General features: G+C 42.5%; 1 protein-coding gene across 5 annotated transcripts in view; it reads left to right on the top strand.

Annotated features, from left to right (window-relative positions):
- The window catches only part of efcab14 (EF-hand calcium binding domain 14), a 125,907-nt gene that overhangs the window by 39,120 nt on the left and 65,872 nt on the right, over positions 1-20,915 (top strand). For 2 of the 5 annotated variants that reach the window (XM_070886969.1, XM_070886971.1), the window contains exons 6-9: positions 4,855-4,902; positions 7,277-7,441; positions 7,562-7,753; positions 11,170-11,250. In XM_070886969.1, coding sequence (XP_070743070.1) covers positions 4,855-4,902; positions 7,277-7,441; positions 7,562-7,753; positions 11,170-11,250 — 486 coding nt within the window. The remainder of the gene's footprint in view (positions 1-4,854; positions 4,903-7,276; positions 7,442-7,561; positions 7,754-11,169; positions 11,251-20,915) is intronic. The other 3 variants (XM_070886972.1, XM_070886970.1, XM_070886973.1) reach the window with 3 other exon arrangements.

A 20,915-nucleotide genomic window follows, 5' to 3' on the forward strand; every position in this document is an offset into this window, starting at 1 on the left:
GATGGTCTGCATCCCAGGGTACTTAAGGAAGTGGCCCTAGAAATAGTGGATGCATTGGTGATCATTTTCCAACAGTCTATCGACTCTGGATAGGTCCCTATGGACTGGAGGGTATCTAATGTAACACCACTTTTTTAAAAAGGAGGGAGAGAGAAAACGAGTAATTATAGACGGATTAGCCTGACGTCGGTAGCGGGGAAAATGTTGGAATCAATTATTAAGGATGAAATAACAGTGCATTTGGAAAGCAGTGACAGGATCTGTCCAAGTCAACACGGATTTATGAAAGGGAAATTATGCTTGACAAATCTTCTGGAATTTTTTTGAGGATGTAACTAGTAGAGTGGACAAGGGAGAACTGGTGGATGTGGTGTATTCAAAAGGCTTTCGACAAGGTCCCACACAAGAGATTGGTGTGCAAAATTAAAGCACATGGTATTGGGGGTAATGTACTGACGTGGATAGAGAACTGGTTGGCAGACAGGAAGCAGAGAGTCTGGATAAACGGGTCCTTTTCAGAATGGCAGGCAGTGACTAGTGGGGTGCTGCAGGGCTCAGTGCTGGGACCCCAGCTATTTACAGTATACATTAATGATTTGGATGAAGGAATAATCTCCAAGTTTGCAGATGACACTAAACTGGGTGGAGGTGAGAGCTGTGAGGAGGATGCTAAAAGGCTGCAGGATGAGTGGGAAAATGCATGGCAAATGTGAGGTTATCCACTTGGGGGCAAAAACACACAGGCAGAATATTATTTGAAAGGCGGCAGATTAGGAAAAGGGGAGGTGCAACGAGACCTGGATGTCATGGTACATTGAAAGTTGGCATGGTGCAGCAGGCGGTGAAGAAGGCAAATGGTATGTTGGCCTTCATAGCTAGGGGTTTTGAGTATAGGAGCAGGGAGGTTTTACTGCAGTTGTACAGGGCCTTGGTGAGGCCTCACCTGGAATATTGTATTCAGTTTTGGTCTTCTAATCTGAGGAAGGACCTCCTTGCTATTGAGGCAGTGCAGCAAAGGTTCACCAGACTGATTCCCGGGATGGCAGGGCTGACATATGAAGATCGACTAGGTTTATATTCACTGGAATTTAGAAGAATGATAGGGGATCTCATAGAAACATATAACATTCTGACGGGATTGGACAGATTAGATGCAGGAAGAATGTTCCCAATGTTGGGGAAGTCCAGAACCGGGGACACAGTCTTAGGATAAGGGGTAGGCCATTTCGGACTGAGATGAGGAGAAACTTCACTGAGAGTTGTTAACCTGTGGAATTCCCTACCGCAGAGTGTTGTTGATGCCAGTTCATTGGATATATTCAAGAGGGATTTAGATATGGCCCTTACAGCTAAAGGGATCAAGGGGTATGGAGAGAAAGCAGGAAAGGAGTACTGAGGTGAAGGATCAGCTATGATCTTATTGAATGGCGGTGCAGGCTCGAAGGGCCAAATGGCCTACTCCTGCACCTATTTTCTATGTTTCTAATCCAAATTTCTTTTTTAACCTGAATGGAATAGAAAATAATACATAAACGTCTGTAAAATTGGATACAGGAATAAAGATATATCCTTATTCTAGCTAATAAAAGCAGAAAATTCTACAAATACACAGCAGGTCTGTCATCATTTGAAAAGAGGAAAAACATAGGTTAATATTTCAAGGATAGACCCTTATCTGGATCTGGAAAATAAGCTAGCCCTGTTAATAGAACTGAACAAAATTAAAGACAGTGGAGGGAAAAGAGAACAAGTGATGGAAGAATGCAAAGGGACAGCATGACTGTTGATCCTTTCATTGCCATTGTGACATCAACTGCCTGAGTTTGTTTACTTTCCTTTCTCACTCTAATCTACCTATCTTCTGAATTTAGAGCTTTCCATTTTCTCCATATCAATCTCAACATCATCAAACCTAATGACAAAGTTGAAGCTGTTCTGTGGTAGAAGGATCTCTAACTGGCTGAAGCTGAATGCCAACTATTTGGCCCCTCTTCCTGTCTTCCACTGGCCCATGACCCAACTACTGAATACCAAACCATAATTTTGTAGAGATCTCCTCCCTCTCCCTCCCCGGCTCCCCATCACTGACTATCTCCACTTTTGCAGTTTTTTAACTCTGCTGTCCATTTCTATTTTCACCCATTCCAAAGTTACACAAATTAGACTTTTCAGCTTTCTTCTCTCCCTTCAAATTAGTTTTCTCTTATCTGGACTATGTTCTTTTCCCTACTTACCCAGTCTCTATATCAATGACTCTTCTGGTGCCCAGTGTCACTTGAACAATTTTAGGATCTTTGGCTCTTATTTCCTCTTCATGGACATACATTCCCTCTACACCTCATTCCAGATAGTATCTAGGGCCACTGTTCGAGTTAGCAGAAGGCCTAATCAGACCCCCATGCACCAATTCCCTTCTCTATTTGACTGAATTTGTTCTAACCAGAACACTTCTATTTTAGATCCACTCGCTACTTCCACATAGAAGGTAAGTCTGGGAAACCACTTGGGTCCCAGCTATGCCTGTCTTTTTAAAAAGAGTATATGGGCAAAATGTTGTTCCAATGCTACCCTGACATCCTCCCTGATTTCTTTTTTCAGATAATTGATATATTGGGGATGCTTTTTGCTGAATTTTTGTGGTTTACCCCTTCAAATCTCCCTCCCATTCTTGCTCTGACTTTTCCACTTTTGCTCCCACCCTACCCTACACTCTTTGAACCAAGTTCTAGTATTTGCAGCTTGCTTTTCTTTTCATCTCGCTGCCCGGTGTTTCATAGCACAGGCAAATGCGCTTTAACATAACATAGATGCAGGAGTAGGCCATTTAGCCCCTCAAGCCTGGTGCACCATTCAGTGAGATCATATCTTTTTGATTATTTTCCGTATCTCGCAATGACGATTTAACAATTTATGTACATGGACCCCTCTGTCTCTTTGGACCTCCATTTTCTAGTTTTACACCATTTAGAAAGTACTCTAATCTATCTTTTTTTGGTCCAAAATGGATGACCTTGTACTTGCCTACATTGGAATCCATTTGTCACAGTTTTGTGCATTCACTTAATCTATTAATATATCTTTGTAATTTTATGCTTCCATCTACACACAACCTACCATTTACAACTCCATACTGGCTCTCTCTGATCAGCTGAAAATGTTCAAAATGCTCAGTCACTCTTACTCTATCCTTAGTTATAGACTCTAGTAATTTCCAGACAACAAATGCTGGGCTAACTGGTGTATAAATCTCTGGTTTCCCCCTGTTGCCTTTCTTAAATAGCGGTGTGACGTGTAATTTTCCAATCTAAAGGAAAGGTTCCTGAATCAAGAGAATGTTGGAAGATTATAGTTCGGGCATCTGCAATATTTTCACCTACTTCCTTTAAAACCCTGGTATGGAAACCATCTGTCCCTGGGGATTTGTCATTCTTTAGTGTCATTATTTTCTTCATTATTGCTATTTTACATCTGTTATTTTGGTGAGTTCCCTGCCCCTGATTCAATATTAGTTTCCTTGGGATGTCCAGCATGTTAACTATTTAAAACCTTTCTAAATAAAAGCATGAGGTCTTGGAACAGCATTATTCCATTTTGGAGCTTGCCAAGCATGGCTGTTGCAAATGGGTCCACCACTATGTGATGAATGTTCTAAAATAGATGGCAGGTTACTTTTCCAACAGATGCTCGAGGATATGGCTAAACCAGGAGTTTTTTAAACAAAATGTTTCTGCTGCACAGGTCAAAGCTGTGGAGATAGGGTAAGCCAGTAAGTACTATTAGAAAATACTTCAAATTATCATAGAATCTTACAGCACAAAAATAGGTCATTCGCCCCAGTTTTTTTTCCCCATAAAATCTACAAATTAGTCCTCTTCAAGTACATGTCCAATTGCCTTTTATAAGTCCCGAGATAATCTGCTTCCACCACCCTTTCAGGTAGTGTGTTCCATAGAATAGAATCATATAAATTTATGGTACAGAAGGAGGCCATTAGGCCCATTGTTTTTGTGCTGGCCTGAAAAGAACTATCCAGCCAAATCCCACTTTCCAGCTCTTGATCTGTAATCTTGTAGGTTACGGCACTTCAAGTGCATATTCAAGTATTTTTTAAATGTCATGAGGGTTTCTGCCTCTACCACCCTTTCAGGTAGTTCCAGATCTTAACAACCGCATGTGAAAAAAATTCTTCTTCTTTCACCTCTAGTTCTTTTGCCAATTATTTTGAATCAATGACCTTTGGTTACCAACCCACTTGTCAGAGGAAACATTTTCTCCATACTTGCTCTATCAGAAAACCCATATAATTTTGAATACCACAATTGGGTCTGTCATTTCCTTCAACAATTCCAGCTGCTCCAATCTCTCTTCATAACTATAATCCCTCATCCTGTTAAATCTCCTCGGTACAATCTCTAAGGCCTTGACTTCTTCCTAATATGTGGTGCCGAGAATTGTTCACAATACTTCAATTGAGGCCTAACAAGTGATTTGTAAGGGTGTAGCACGACTTCCTTGTTTTTATATTCAATATCCCTATTTACAAAGCCAAGTATCCCATACGCGTTTTTATCCACCTTATCAACTTGCCCCACCATCTTCAAAGATTTGTAAATATGTTTCCGCCTCAAGATAGTTTACTAACCAATCTAAATCATACTAATAGCTTTTGCAGATCTGTACAGTAACCAGTATCTTTTTTTTTAAGAAAGCCATATGACTTGCACTAATCTGACGTGTTCTACGAGGATTTTTCTTTAATTCATGAACGTTTTGAGCAGGTGTAATAATCAGCTTGCTTGAGGTCGTTATGATTCACTTAATTCCAATCTTAAAACTTCATTTTTATTTTTCTAGTGCTTATTTTTTCATGTAAAAGTATATGGAATATTTTTGGACTATATTGTAAGTATTAATCAATATAATTATAGAGTAAACTAAATTGTTGACAAAATGACTGCTATTAAGGAAAAAGTGGATAAAGATATGATTAGTAGCCAGGTTTTTGGGTTAAGTACACGTCTTCCTCACTGAGTCTGTCAGTGTTTTAGCTATAGGATCCATGATTAAATTGTGTTAAACAATTTAAAAATGCTACTCTTTATAGTTTTGCCTAAAATATGAATAGAGTGCATGATGACAAATTGTGGTTTACTGGAAAAATAAAATGCCAACTCAGAATCCATTTAAATAATTAATTAAACCTGATGTAGTGAAGTGTTTTGATAACCCACTGCTCCCAAATAATGTATAGAATATATAGCCATATGCAAAGTTTTATCTCATTGTCGTGAGAACAGTTTGCATTTGTAATATTGGTTGTTGAGGATAGCTGGTCTGCATCTTAATACAGGGATTGAGTTTTAGTTTGTAGTCTGCTGTAAGTGCATATGGGCTGCAGATCATCCATATGTTGTATGGATGATCTGCAGCCCATTCCCATTGTATTCTGATTGATTAGTTGCTGCTCTCCAACCTATTTTTTGGCTAAAGGAATTTGAGGTTTGATGAATACAATTACGAGTCAGATGGAGTGAGAAAAGATTGAAGTATGAAATTATCTGAAAAGTTAAAGATGCAGGCAGCAAACAAACATACTAACCCAAAAGGAGAAACCTGATGGAGGAAGAAAACCTGAACAGGGACTTCAGTCAAATTTGAGGAAGCTAAAGTAGAGCCCGAGTAATTGGTTCGCCTACTATTCTAGTAGCCGATAGTCGCTGAACGTAATTTTGATTTGATTTGTTAAATACGGTAAATAGACAACAAAAAAGTAGTGATAGTTTCTTAAATTAAACAATTAAAAAAAAAAAAACGCATGTCACAGTTCAAGCACATTATCCAACAGTTTTGTATATAAATGATTAGATCATTTTCTGTAGCGGGTAGGTAGGAAGAAATGTATTTGGAATAAAACCCTTGCAGATTCCAGAAATTACAATAAAGGCTATTCTTACAATGTGTGTTGAGTGGTACGCATTTGGCAATCTTCTGCTATACAGAGCTTGCTTGTTTCAACAGTCAACTTTTTTTTCAATTTTGCAAGTACAGTAATTTGTGTGTTGGGCTAATGAAAGGAATCTATTGTATAGATTTAGGGTAAAATTGTTTGTGAATGTTCTGCACTTCAGCTCAAATTATTTGCTCTCTAACTTGCTGGAAGTGCAAGCTGATAATGGTGTGGTGAGGGCAACGGGCATCTAGGAACATAGTGAACGATGGGACCAACAGTGTATCTCCTTAATAATGAGATTAAAAGATTGAGAAAGAAACAGAGGAATGAGAGAGAAGGAGGGTGAATTAGAGTCAAATCAGGTACGAGAAAGAAAGATTTGATTGAGGGAGAGAAAAAAAAGAGACAAAAGTTTGAAAAAAATGTAAATTTCCAACAACAATTTACTCTATGCAGGAATGAGACTCAACAGTTTAAATTGTTCCCTTTCTGAGCCAGAGAGATTGATTGGCATTGCATTGACAATTACCATGTTATTAATTGAGCCCTAATTTTCTGTGGCAAGTTTATTGGACAAGTAATGTGCAAATTCTTAAAAATAACGGATGGGCTAAGACAAGATGCTGCTTGTGTGAGGTAAGCAATGGGGTGGCCTAAATCGACCAGCAAGTTCTGGAGATTCACAACTCGCAGTGTATCTCTGCAACCCCTGAACTTGCTGACTGATTTGTACATGAATAACAGCATGTGTTATTAACACGCTGTTTTATTTCTAGGAAGATTTGGCCTGATGTGTCCTCAAGTTAGTGTTACAAATAGAAGTATAGTACCAGAACTGATTGCACTTTTTGTCATAATTGAAAACTGTCTTTCATTACCAATGTGGAAATATAAGGGTTATTTAAGTCTAATGTTGGCTAATCTCTTGAGCCTTTCAAACTTCCTTTTGCCTCAAATCATAGGCTGAATTTGCTCTTAATGTTTTTATTTGGAATTAGCTCTTCATCAGGTTCACTGTCAGTTATTCACATGAAACAAATCATGGCCTGTAGGTGGCACTTCTATAACGTTTTGATGTTGGCTTATTTTTTAAAAAATAAACTTTTATGAAATTATAAATGGACAATGTGGACAAAAATTGGGCCTTATGAATGCTGCATTACCCACAGGCGCAGAGGATAAAAAAGGTGTTTCATGCTTTGAAGAGGCAAATAGCAAATCTGGATAGACCTATCAAGGGACTAGGCAGTATAATAAAATAAATAGTATTTTGGAAGATTATTTAAGTTTCTCACTTTCCTTACATTGCTTACAAATTATTTACAGAGTAGAAAGACTGAGGAACAGCCTGAAAAAGATGATGCATCGTTAAGTCAATCATCTGTATTTTCACCTATGGCAAATAGAAGTGCAGTACCTGAAGTTCTCGCCCATTCTCTTGAAGCAAATAAGTTCTTGAGGCAAATCTCTCAAAGTGACGGTTTCAAACAGGTGTGGCCAAGCTACAAAATGTAGACTTTAGCATAATTAAAACATGGTTAAAGCAATAGTTTTTTCAATATGCTGTTCAACTAAGACTTTGATCACATTTCTTATCTTTTTACATTTCAGGACATCTTGGACCTGCATGATGAAGTAGATGAGGTGAATTCCACCCTCCTGTTTTACCATACGCACAATGACCAAAAGCTGCATCACATAGATCTAGCAGTTAGTAATCTCAGCCAGAGAGTTACCTTACTGGAAGGCAATTTACCAATTGCTGGTAATGCTACTAAAATTGAGAGTGTAAATGGCACTGTGGTAAGTGTAACCATTTTGAATTCAGAATAATGAAAGATCATTAGTACTGTGGTCTATTAGAACTGTGTACCTTTTGAATGCAAGTATATCTGTATTAGAAAAAATTTTAAATATGTAAAAATGGAGGAAAATAATTTGAATCATAAAGCTTATTTTATTCTGGACCCATATATAATGACTGCTGGATAACTGTCGGTGAATGACAAATCAAGCTCAAGGACTAAAGATTGTAAAGTTTGTTCATCAAATAAACACTCCAAGATTGGATTACTGCCACAATAAGTTATTATTTTTTGTTCTGGCTCCCTATTGGGGAATTGGTGATTTCTCCAGAATTGGTAGGGCTGTGATGGGCCTTTTCAATGATGTCTGGGAGGAGGACTTGCCAAATCCATTTATTTTCATAATATTTCGTGTTTGTGTTTTGTTGGGCCATCACTTTCGCATCTTTCTTGATTTATAGAAAGCAATGTGGTTTGATTTAAAAAAAAAAATAATATATAAATGTAAAATTGTAGTAATGCAAAATACTCTGCTGGTTATTTTTCTGCAGTATCACAGAATTACTTCCAGTTGGAGAATGTCTGCAGAAAAAATGTGGGGCATAAACCTACATACAACTAGAGAGCTTGGGTACATTTGGTTCTTGGGGCAATTTGGCTTAAATTTCATGTTGTGGATGTAATTATTTTGTTCAAACAGTATGAGTACCTTAATTATTTTCGACATTTGTAAACATCAAGGTAAGGATTGCAGTAGCTAGGAATTGGAAAACTTTCCATATTTTGCAACAGATGCTAGCACCAAATTAATTCAGGTCACATTGCCCAGATTATTGCAAATTAAAGCTTACTGTATATGTTCCTAACAACACACCTTGATCATCAACCATTCAGTAACTTCATGGCAGCTTGTACGGCAAGAGTGTAGTTTCCTGCTTGAAGTTGTGCAGTGTTTTGATTCTTTTGTTCGGTCTATCCAACTCTCAAAGATCTTTTGTTTGAAGAAGGAAATTTGATTAGAAGTAGTGTCGACTGTAAAGTCACTGGCTCAAATGATTTTTTTAAATTTAGGGAGCCTGACTGCTAATTTGATACCAGGTGTAACAAGACTGATATTGGTATCATCAAGAACACAGGACATTTGACTACCTCGGGGCTTGACCCACATCTGAAACAATTAGAGTAGGTTGATGCCTTTGGACAGATTGGAATTATTTTTATTTTGTTTTATTTCATGAGTCAAAATGAAAGGAAGAATCACTTCTTTCTCTTTTTTTTTTTCTGATTTAATTTCTCTCCGAGAATTGACTCTTTTGAGGTGATTTCTAGCCAGTCTGTTAAAACAAAGTTCTATCTTCTTAAATACTCTACATAAAGAAGAAAGTTGAATTCCTGTGTGTGCTGTTTATGGGTTAAAAATAAGGGCTAGTCGTGTTTTCTCATCAAGTTGGTAGTATTTTCTTCAGTCCCTATTTTCTGAAGTATACAGATGTCCACGGAATTGCGTAAATTTAATTTGTGTTTTAACATTCCCAACTATGTTACTGGTAACAAATATTCAAATAGATGTAAAATGCTTATAGACAACATCTTGCATATAGGATGATAGCACCTTTTGATATAGTAAAATATTCCAAGATGCTTCAGCATAAAGGAAACCGATGCTAAGTTAAAGGAGCGAGTAGGAGGTGTGAGCAAGTCCTTGGTCACGAGAGGAGGTTTAAAAAGGGGGAGTGGAAGAAATGGAGGGAATTTCAGAAAGTGGGACCGAGGTGGCTGAAGGCACAGCTGCCAATGATTAGGTGAAGCGCAAGAAACTGGAGTCCGATGAATAGGATGTGGGAGATTGTAGGGCTGAAGGTTAGAGATTGGGAGAGGCGAGACCTTGGAGGGATTCTTTTATTTAAAAAAAAACAATTTTTAAAATTTAATGCATTGGGGGCTCAATGAAGGCGAGTGAGGACAGGAGTGAGAACTCTTGGTGTGTTATAGGATACAAACATCAGGTTTTTTGGATGAGCTGTTATTTACGGATGGAGGAGGATGGGTGGCTGGCCAGGAGAACATTGGAGTAATCTAGTCTGGAGATGAGGGCATGAATGAACTTCAGTGGCATATGCACTTTCTTACAAATGATGAAGGATGGTGACCATGCCTGGACATTTTTTAAATACCTAGTTTTTGAAAAAAAATCCTCAAACTCACAATCACTGTCTTCTGTTTTGCCTGTCCAGTGCTTCTTGAAACTATGGATAAGTTAACAGTGGGGAGCAGATTGTTGCTAATGCTGTTGAATTGATGGGATCAGTTATCTAGCCTGAAGGCAACCTTGCATATGATTTTGGCCCCTATTTTCCACTGTCCCGATTTTTGGCAGCTGCGTACAATAACGTACGATTTTGTTTTGCCCGATTGCGCCAAGAAAAATCGCAACTTTCCCCAAAGTAAAATGTAATTTTGGCGCCGCACTACTCAAAGTTAATTAATTCTGGGGGCGGAACTTCAAGTGTGCGCCAAAAACTCTGGGCATGCGCGAAAAGCTGAGGTTGCCAGAGACACACTGACAGTTGAAACCCACTTCCCCGCTGTGACCCCGGCCAGAAAGGACTGCTCCTCCCACTGTACCCGCTGCAATCCCAGGCTGAATGGCCCTTCCACCCCCCCACCCCCCACTCCCGGTCCCACTTCCCCTGCGAGTTGAAGTTTTACGGCCTGGGGCAAGAGCTGGAGGGCCATTCGGCCCTGGATAGCAGTGGGTACAGCAGGGAGCTCAGTCCTTTCGGGCCGGGTTTACAGTGGGAAAGCGGGTCCTTTCGGGGCAGGGGTTACAGCGGGGGAGCGGGTCCTTTCGGGCAGGGGTTACAATGGGGGAGCGGGTCCTTTCGGGCAGGGACTACAGCGGGGGGGGGGGGGCAACAGATGAAAATCCATGAAAAAGTTCCCTCTGAGAAATCTTCCATTACTCCAATTTGAGTTCCCTGTGAAAAAATAATCATGCATTTGTATTTTAATTTGTCTTCCTTTGCCCCTCTCCAATATAATCTTCTGCACGGCACCGATTTCCTTAAATTAACAGGTTTTATTTGCAGTGCTTTTGGCCACTGTACGCTGTGCTTAAAAAAAAAAAAGTCACACATGAGGAAAATCCCTTAACTGTGGGGAAAAAACGGCCAAAGACTGCGCCCGATCCAGTTTATGATGTCATCGGGCACTAAAAAAAAACTGCCGCTGATGAACGCCGGCGCACAAACTTTTGCCAAAGTTGCAAAAAGAGGATTTCACGCCAGAAGGATGGCGCCCAATCGTGGCGAAAGTAGGGACCATAATCTTTTACTGGGCATACAATGACTTGTCACTGTTCATTCTCTACGCTGTTGTCACAGGCTTTAATAGGCACTTTTTTGTAAATTGCAGGTGACTCAGGTGAATAGCTCTCAGGAAATAGTCAGTTCAGATCAGCCAATTGGTGTTGCACCGAAATCTTCAGGACTAAATGTAAGTACCACATTTGAATTCTTTTTGGGTGTTGGGGTCTCAATTTAATTTGCTCTTTAGTGTTATTATAGAATACAGGTCTGTCTCCCATTGTATTGCTCGCAGTCTAGGGTCTGGAGCACAGTTGTGATGTTTAATGCTATCTAGCCTTTTCTTTAAGGCCGCTGATTAGGCTATACTCCCTGTTAGGGGGGGAACAAAAGGCCCTTGGGTTAATTTAGAGGTTATTTGTGTTTAGTGAGGGAAGTTTGCAGATTGCCAGGTGATTGTTAGTCACCGCAGTGATGTCTCTGCAAGATCCTGCAAATCCTCTGGGAAGATAGACGCACCAGATCAGGCCAACATCCCTAGCGTCAAAGCACTGACCACACTCGACCAGCTCCGTTGGGTGGGCCACATTGTCCGCATGCCTGATACAAGACTCCAAAAGCAAGCGCTCTACTCGGAACTCCGACATGGCAGGTGATCCCCAGGTGGGCAGAGGAAACGTTTCAAGGACACCCTCAAAGCCTCCTTGATAAAGTACAACATCCCACTGACACCTGAGAGTCCCTGGCCAAAGACTGTCCTAAGTGGAGGAAGAGCATCCAGAAGGGCACTGAGCACCTCGAGTCTCGTCGCCAAGAGCATGCAGAAAACTAGCACAGGCAGCGGAAGGAGCGTGCGGTAAACCAGTCCCATCCACTCTTTCCTTCAATGATTGTCTGTCCCACCTGTGACAGAGGCTGTAATTCCCGTATTGGACTGTTCAGTCACCTAAGGACTCACTTTGAGTGGAGGCAAGTCGTCTTCGATTTCAAGGGACTGCCTATGATGATGATAATTGTTAGTTTCCAGCACTGGGTCAATCCGATTACTTCCCTAAGAAAATAAATTGTGTGTGTAATTGATTTCAGTTGGAACTAACTGTTTGTTTAATATTCTGACACTTTGTGATGTCTAGAGTGCTAGATGCACATCTCTTTCTCTATAGAATACTGGACAATCTTCAGTGGCATTATTTGCAGTAAGTTGAATGATGCACTATTTTATAAGGACAGGAGTATTGTACCATGTAAAAGCAATGCTTTATTTTGCTAAGGTGTCATTTTAATGCTACAAAGTTCAGTTAATTGAACGGATGTTTGGATTATTTTGATCAGAGAACTTTGTAGATTGCTCATTATTTTCAGGCTGTCGGTTGAGAGAGCAATTAGGTGTAAAGCATCTATGGTCTTTAGCACTTGGGTGTAAAGCATCGCATAGGTGTAGCACAGAGGATAATCGGACAGGAGGAATGGCACGCCCGAGCACAGCCTGCCCACTTTTCCATTAATTAATTTAGCACACATTGGGAAAAATAAACAGTAAGTACTATCGTAGTCAGACAAAAGTGATTGTTCTGGGAAGGATATCAACCCCAAACATTCAAGAGCGGCTGGGGCTTCCAAATAAAACATTAGTGAGGATATTCCAAGAAACTGGGTGAAATTCAGGATCGCCTCGTTTCACGGCGGTAACAATTGGGACGTGTAAGACTTAGCGGCAGGCGCTGAAGTCTCGCCCCTCTCCAAATATTTGGGTGACTGCCCCCGGAAAGAAGTGGAGCACTAAATCAAGCACTCCACTTGCTTCCTGGAACGCTACTGGGGCGGACGCCTCAGCAGCACAGCACACTTGGCCGTGCAGCGCTGCCGCGTCAGAGGGGCTTTTCCCTTGGCCCACGCTGCTGACTCTGCAAAAGAAAAATGGACCAACTGGACCACCGTGGAGCAGTGGTACCGTGCAATCAGTCCGGCACTCAAGCAGAATGCCGGGCTGAGCAATCGCGGCCAGGACCCCGCGAAGAAATTGGATCAGGAGCGGCAACATTTTTTTCACTCTGCCACATCGCCGTTAATTTTTGCCCCGGTAGTGGCCAGCCGCCCGAGACGTGCCTCGTGCAGCAGTCTGTGCTTTTGCCCGGTGCTGCTGCAGGAACGAAAGTGAATTTCAGGGCCGGGGCACTAACCGAGCAATGTGCGTGGCGATGACATCATGATCTCCAGGCGCAGGCAATTGGGGTATAGCACCGCTGTTAAACTCCCGCCCAATATGGCAGGGGTTGTTGCTAGCGCAGCACCCAGGCGGGAAGACATTTACGTTCCGTGGGTGCTAACTGGAGGTACAAATGCATTGAATTTCTAGCCCATAGAATTCTATAATCAAATGTAATCAGGTGAAATGTGTAATTGCCAAAACAGTTTTTATTGTCTTCAAATTGATTTTTGGCTTTTGTCAAGGCTGCATGGGGAGACTGCTGGATGAATTTCATTTTCCCCCAAAAATATTTTGAGTGAATTGATTGGCTGTGCTCTCTTATTGGTAGACTTTGTAGACTGGTGATTAATTTTGTTCTTGTGTAAAATGCTTGTTAATTCCTAAGTGATTATTTTCATACTGATCTTGATGGGTAAGCTGCAAATGTAATAAATTTAATGATTTAATGATTTGAATGAATGAAGCTTGATCAGCAAGACTGCCTACTACCACCCAATATTCCCTCTAATTCTTTTGGGATGCATGGCCTTGAACAGGTTACAGGGCCCAAAGTTTCACGCATGTGCAAAATTTCACACTGGACAAGCTGGTCCAGGGCTGTGTGGGACCAGCATGCAGCTGCATGGCATAGAGAGAGTATTGCGCCCACCTCCATAATGTGCTCATTTACGCCCCTGCCTCATCTCATCTGCTGCTGAACCTCTCATCTTTGCCTTTGTACCTCTAGACTTGACTTTTCCAATGCTCTCCTGGACAGCCTGCCCTTTTCCATGCTCCATAAACTAGAGGTCATCCAACGCTCTGCTGCCCATTTCCAAACTGGCACCAAGTCATATAGAAACATAGAAAATAGGTGCAGGAGTAGGCCATTCGGCCCTTCTAACCTGCACCGCCATTCAATGAGTTCATGGCTGAACATGCAACTTCAGTACCCCATTCCTGCTTTCTCGCCATACCCCTTGATCCCCTAGTAGTAAGGACTTCATCTAACTCCTTTTTGAATATATTTAGTGAATTGGCCTCAACAACTTTCTGTGGTAGAGAATTCCACAGGTTCACCACTCTCTGGGTGAAGAAGTTTCTCCTCATCTCGGTCCTAAATGGCTTACCCCTTATCCTTAGTCTGTGACCCCTGGTTCTGGACTTCCCCAACATTGGGAACATTCTTCCTGCATCTAACCTGTCTAAACCCGTCAGAATTTTAAATGTTTCTATGAGGTCCCCCCTCATTCTTCTGAACTCCAGTGAATACAAGCCCAGTTGATCCAGTCTTTCTTGATATGTCAGTCCCGCCATCCTGGGAATCAGTCTGGTGAACCTTCACTGCACTCCCTCAATAGCAAGAATGTCCTTCCTCAAGTTAGGAGACCAAAACTGTACACAATACTCCAGGTGTGGCCTCACCAAGGCCCTGTGCAACTGTAGCAACATCTTCCTGCCCCTGTACTCAAATCCCCTCGCTATGAAGGCCAACATGCCATTTGCTTTCTTAACTGCCTGCTGAACCTACATGCCAACCTTCAATGAATGATGTACCATGACACCCAGGTCTCGTTGCACCTCCCCTTTTCCTAATTTGTCACCATTCAGATAATAGTCTGTCTCTCTTTTTACCACCAAAGTGGATAACCTCACATTTATCCACATTATACTTCATCTGCCATGCATTTGCCCACTCACCTAACCTATCCAAGTCGCTCTGCAGCCTCATAGCATCCTTTTCGCAGCTCACACTGCCACCCAACTTAGTGTCATCCACAAATTTGGAGATACTACATTTAATCCCCTCGTCTAAATCATTAATGTACAGTGTAAACAGCTGGGGTCCCAGCACAGAACCTTGCGGTACCCCACTGCCTGCCATTCTGAAAAGTACCCATTTACTCCTTCTCTTTGCTTCCTGTCTGACAACCAGTTCTCAATCCATGTCAGCACACTACCCCCAATCCCATGTGCTTTAACTTTGCACATTAATCTCTTGTGTGGGACCTTGTCGAAAGCCTCTGAAAGTCCAAATATACCACATCAACTGGTTCTCCCTTGTCCACTCTACTGGAAACATCCTCAAAAAATTCCAGAAGATTTGTCAAGCATGATTTCCCTTTCACAAATCCATGCTGACTTGGACCTATCATGTCACCTCTTTCCAAATGCGCTGCTATGACATCCTTAATAATTGATTCCATCATTTTACCCACTACTGAGGTCAGGCTGACCGGTCTATAATTCCCTGTTTTCTCTCTCCCTCCTTTTTTAAAAAGTGGGGTTACATTGGCTACCCTCCACTCGATAGGAACTGATCCAGAATCAATGGAATGTTGGAAAATGACTGTCAATGCATCCGCTATTTCCAAGACCACCTCCTTAAGTACTCTGGGATGCAGTCCATCAGGCCCTAGGGATTTATCGGCCTTCAATCCCATCAATTTCCCCAACACAATTTCCCGACTAATAACTATTTCACTCAGTTCCTCCTCCTTACTAGACCCTCTGACCCCTTTTATATTCGGAAGATTGTTTGTGTCCTCCTTAGTGAATACCAAACCAAAGTACTTGTTCAATTGGTCTGCCATTTCTTTGTTCCCTGTTATGACTTCCCCTGATTCTGACTGCAGGGGACCTAAGTTTGTCTTTACTAACCTTTTTCTCTTTACATATCTATAGAAACTTTTGCAATCCGTCTTAATGTTCCCTGCAAGCCATCATCTCTGTGCTCGCTGACCTATATTGGGTCCCAGTGCGGCAACAGCTTGATTTTAAAATTCTCATCCTCGTTTTCAAATCCTTCTGTGGCCTTGCCCCTCCCTTTCTCTGTCTGTAATTCCACCAGCCCTACAATTCTCTCAGATTTTTACGCTCTTTCAATTCTGACCTCTTGCGCATCCCTGATTTTTATCGCTCTACCAATGGTGGCTGTGCCTTCAGCTACCTAGGCCCTAAGCTCTGGAAGTCCCTCGCTAAACCTCTCTGACTCTACCTCTCTCCTCCTTAAGATGCTCCTTTTAAAACCTACCTCTTAGAACAGTTGATCAAAAGCTTGGTCAAATATCTCCTTGTATAGCTAGGTGTCAAATTTTGTTTGATAACACTCCTGTGAAGCGCCTTGGGAGGTTTTATGATAAAGGTGCTGTATAAATGCATGTTGTTTTGGGACTGTGATGGGGAAGTGAGCACTCCACACTATCATATATTGCCATAGTATTTCTTGTGGAGTTTAACATTGTTTCATACGTAGGTTTTTTATGCCATGTAGTAATATCTAAACCACTAACTTTGGTAATAATCAAATAATTTTTTTAATAAATGCCATTGTGGGATCTTTACCTGTGTTTTAGGAATCAAATTCTGTTCATTTTTCCCATTACTCCAAAAATTGGTGGCCTTGATTGATTGTTCCTTTACTTGTGCACTCAATTTTCAAATTTTAACTTTTTAAAGTGTTATTCGTACGTGCTTTCTTTCTCTCACGTGCGTGCTCTCTTTTTTTCTTTCCCTGTGTGTAATAAATATTGTATATTAGCTTTCTTGTAAAATATTTAACATGAAATTAATATTAACGGTTTTCAAATTCTTTGGCCAGTTGATTTTCAAATAATTTGCGAAAATATACCTAAGGATTAGTAGAGGGTAGGAACAACATGCATACTGCAAGTTGCAGGCATAGGATTAGTTGGTAATTCTCTTTAGTTGATAGATTGATAGCGCCAGGAACAATATCAACTCGAGCCCCAGGCTGTGGAGAAAGGTTAGGGTCTCAAAACAAAGGAATTTTACGACAATTGTGTAGGGGTTAGTTTAATCAGGTGAAATATGTAACTTGATTGTATTAGAAAGCTTTTTCCAGCATTAGAAATGTGTTGCTGAGTAAACACGTGGAACTTGAAAGGATAAATGGCTGTTTGAAGAGGTATGCCAGAGTGGCGGGAAGTTACCACCGGGTACCCCAAGGATCAGTGCTTGGACCATGGGGATTCACACTGTATATTGATGATTTACAAGCAGGGATGGAGACAATTGTCAAACAGTGATGCCAAGTTAGGGTTGGGAATGAAACAATCTATAGCAGTCGGATCACATACAGAGGAATCTAAATAGATTAGGAAGGTAGGCAGGAAAATTGCAATAACATTCATTGTCAACAATTGCAAAAAGAGAAATGGAAACTAGAATAAGCAATAGTCCACTTCTGATGAATCATAATTTTTTTGCATTGATTTTTGAATTATCCAAACATTTTATTAGAGCAACATTAGAAACACAGCAAGGTGTAAATTTAGTGCATCAGATAATTTGAAGTTTCGGCTTTGAATTCTAATGAGTACACTAATAAACTGAGTGGTATTTGCCTAAAGGGTACAGCATAGCAAAGGATTGGGGTATTGGTGGACCAATGGGAAAAAACACCTAAGTGTGCAGCTGTGGTAAATCGGGCCAATAGAATCTTGGGTTGCAGAGTGCATTCGATAGAACACAACTCACAAGCTGTGATGCCATATTCAAGGTATTGCTTACCCATCTGGAGTATTGTGTGCAGTTCTGGTCACCATTTTACTGGAAGGGCCTCAAGGGAAAAATGCAGCAAAGGGCTACATATCTGATAATCTGGCATCTGCGCAACGGAGAAATTACTGAAATTGAGTTTGTTTGCACTAGAGATGAGAAAACTGAGTGGATCTTACTGAGGTATTCAAGATCTTCTAGGATATCAACCCTGAGGAATTGTTTACCATGACCCTGAGAATGATAATGAATGGTCATAGAATGCAGCTCAGAAGATGGAAGGTGGATAGACAGATGAAATATAACTGTTTCACACAATAGGGTGGTGAATATATGGATTGGACTTCCCAGGAAGTTATCCTGGCTCAGCGGCAGTTGGCGAGAGGCGGGAGCAGCGTCGGAGCGGCCTATAAAGGCCCTGCGGGTGTTCCACAGGCAGCGGCAGTTGGCGAGAGGCGGGAGCAGCGTCGGAGCGGCCTATAAAGGCCCAGCGAGTGTTCCACAGGCAGCGGCAGTTGGCGAGAGGCAGGAGCAGCGTCGGAGCGGCCTATAAAGGCCCAGCGGGTGTTCCACAGGCAGCGGCAGTTGGCGAGAGGCGGGAGCAGCATCGGAGCGGCCTATAAAGGCCCAGCGGGTGTTCCACAGGCAGCGGCAGTTGGCGAGAGGCGGGAGCAGCGTCGGAACGGCCTATAAAGGCCCAGCGGGTGTTCCACAGGCAGCGGCAGTTGGCGAGAGGCAGGAGCAGCATCGGAGCGGCCTATAAAGGCCCAGCGGGTGTTCCACAGGCAGCGGCAGGAGGCGGGAGCAGCGTCAGAGCGGCCTATAAAGGCCCAGCGGGTGTTCCACAGGCAGCGGCGGGAGCAGCGTCGGAGCGGCCTATAAAGGCATACTTGTGCAGCTACAGCGGGGAGAGAAGGCAAAAAAGAAGTAGAAAGGAATCAAAAGGTGACGTCACAGCCAAGGGGGTAAGTGATTGGCTGGTGATTGGTGAGTAGCTTTTCTTTTTATTTTTTATATCAGTAAGTAAACTGTAACATTGTTGTTACCAATTTAACTGTATCTAAGGGCTAAGGCATGGCAGGAGAGCTTGGTCACGTGTTATGCTCCTGTACCATGTGGGAACTCGGACACTTCTGGTGTCCCTGACGACTACGTGTGTGAGAAGTGTATCCGCCTCCATCTCCTGACGGCCCGCGTTGCGGAATTGGAGCTGAGGGTGGATTCACTCTGGAGCATCCACGATGCTGAGAATGACATAAGTGGCACGTGTAGTGAGTTGGTCTTGCCGAATGAGAAGGATCCACAGCCATCTAGGGAATGGAAGACCAGCAGGAAGAGTAGTACAAAGAAGGTAGTGCAGGGGTCCCATCTGGTCATCCCCCTGCAAAACAGATACACTGCTTTGAGTGCTGTTGAGGGAGATGACTCCTCAGGGGAGAGCAGCAGCAGCCAAGTTCATGGCACCGTGGCTGGCTCTGTTGCACAGGAGGGCAGGAAAAAGAGTGGGAGAGCGATAGTGATGGGGGATTCAATCATAAGGGGAATAGATGGGCGTTTCTGCGGCGCAACCGAGACTCCAGGATGGTATGTTGCTTCCCTGGTGCAAGGGTCAAGGATGTCTCCGAGCGAGTGCAGGACATTCTAAAAAGGGAGGGAGAACAGCCAGTTGTCGTGGTGCACATTGCTACCAATGACACAAGTTTTTAAAAAAAGGGATGAGGTCCTACGAGACGAATTTAAGGAGCTAAATTAAAAAGTAGGACCTCAAAAGTAGTAATCTCGGGATTGCTACCAGTGCCACATGCTAGTCAGAGTAGGAATTGCAGGATAGCACAGATGAATATGTGGCTTGAGCAGTGGTGCAGCAGGGAGGGATTCAAATTCGTGGGGCATTGGAACAGGTTCTGGGGGAGGTGGGACCAGTACAAACTGGACGGTCTGCACTTGGGCAGGACCGGAACCAATGTCCTAGGGGGAGTGTTTGCTAGTGCTGTTGGGGAGGAGTTAAACTAATATGGCCGGGGGTTGGGAACCAATACAGGGAGACAGAGGGAAACAAAAAGGAGACAAAAACAAAAGACAGAAAAGAGACGAGTAAAAGTGGAGGGCAAAGAAACCAAAGGCAAGAAACAAAAAGGGCCACTGAATATAAAAGGGCTGCAGGAGGGGTCAAAACTAAAAATCATGGTTTTAAAAACTAGGATGAAAACACTCTACCTAAATGTACGCAGCATTTGAAATAAAGTAAATGAGTTGACGGCACAAATCATTACAAATGGGTATGATTTGGTGGCCATTACAGAAACATGGTTACAGGGTGGCCAAGACTGGGAATTAAACATACAGGGGTATCTGACGATTCAGAAAGATAGGCAAGAAGTTTAGGCAGTGAAAACTTACTCCAAACTAACTTAGAATGGAGTAAATGTAGATTTTTGTACGCTCAGAAAAACCTTGCCTACACTTAAAATCAGGCTTAAGTTACAAATCCGGCGTAGGGAACGAGGGGGGTGGGGTGTGTGTTAACAAACACTAAACACTTCACTTTTACAAATAAAGAGCCACCATCAATAATAAATTATAAATAAACCAATAAATCAATCCAAATATATTTAAGAAATTAAAAAAAAAAATTTAAATCCCTCAAATAAAAAAACATTTCTACTCACCAGCACCAGGGAGAAGAGGGGAAGAGAAGAAGATGGGGGGGGGGGTGGATGGATGGATGGATGGATGGAGGAGAGAAGAAGGGGGGTGGGGTGGGGGGGGGGGTGGATGGATGGATGGATGGAGGAGAGAAGAAGATGGGGGGTGGGGGGGGTGGAGGAGAGAAGAAGATGGGGGGGGGGGTGGAGAGAGAGAGGAAGATGGGGGGGGGGGGGAAGAGAGAGAGAGGGTAATATGGGGGGGGGAGAAGAGAGAGGGGAAGATGGGGGGGGAAGAGAGAGATGGGGGGGGGGGGGGAGAGAGAGAGGGGAAGATGGGGTGGGGGGGAAGATGGGGGGGGGGGGTGGGGGAGGGAGAAGAGAGGGGGGGTGGGGGGGAGCGAAAGAGATGATGGTGATGCCGGGCAGCTGCCGCCGCCGACTCTTCGGGAGGGGCCCGCCCCAGCGAGATGCAGGGCGGGTGGGCCCTGCCGACGACCA

This window comes from Pristiophorus japonicus, chromosome 8 (genome assembly GCF_044704955.1).
Source record: "Pristiophorus japonicus isolate sPriJap1 chromosome 8, sPriJap1.hap1, whole genome shotgun sequence".
NCBI classification, from domain to species: domain Eukaryota; kingdom Metazoa; phylum Chordata; class Chondrichthyes; family Pristiophoridae; genus Pristiophorus; species Pristiophorus japonicus.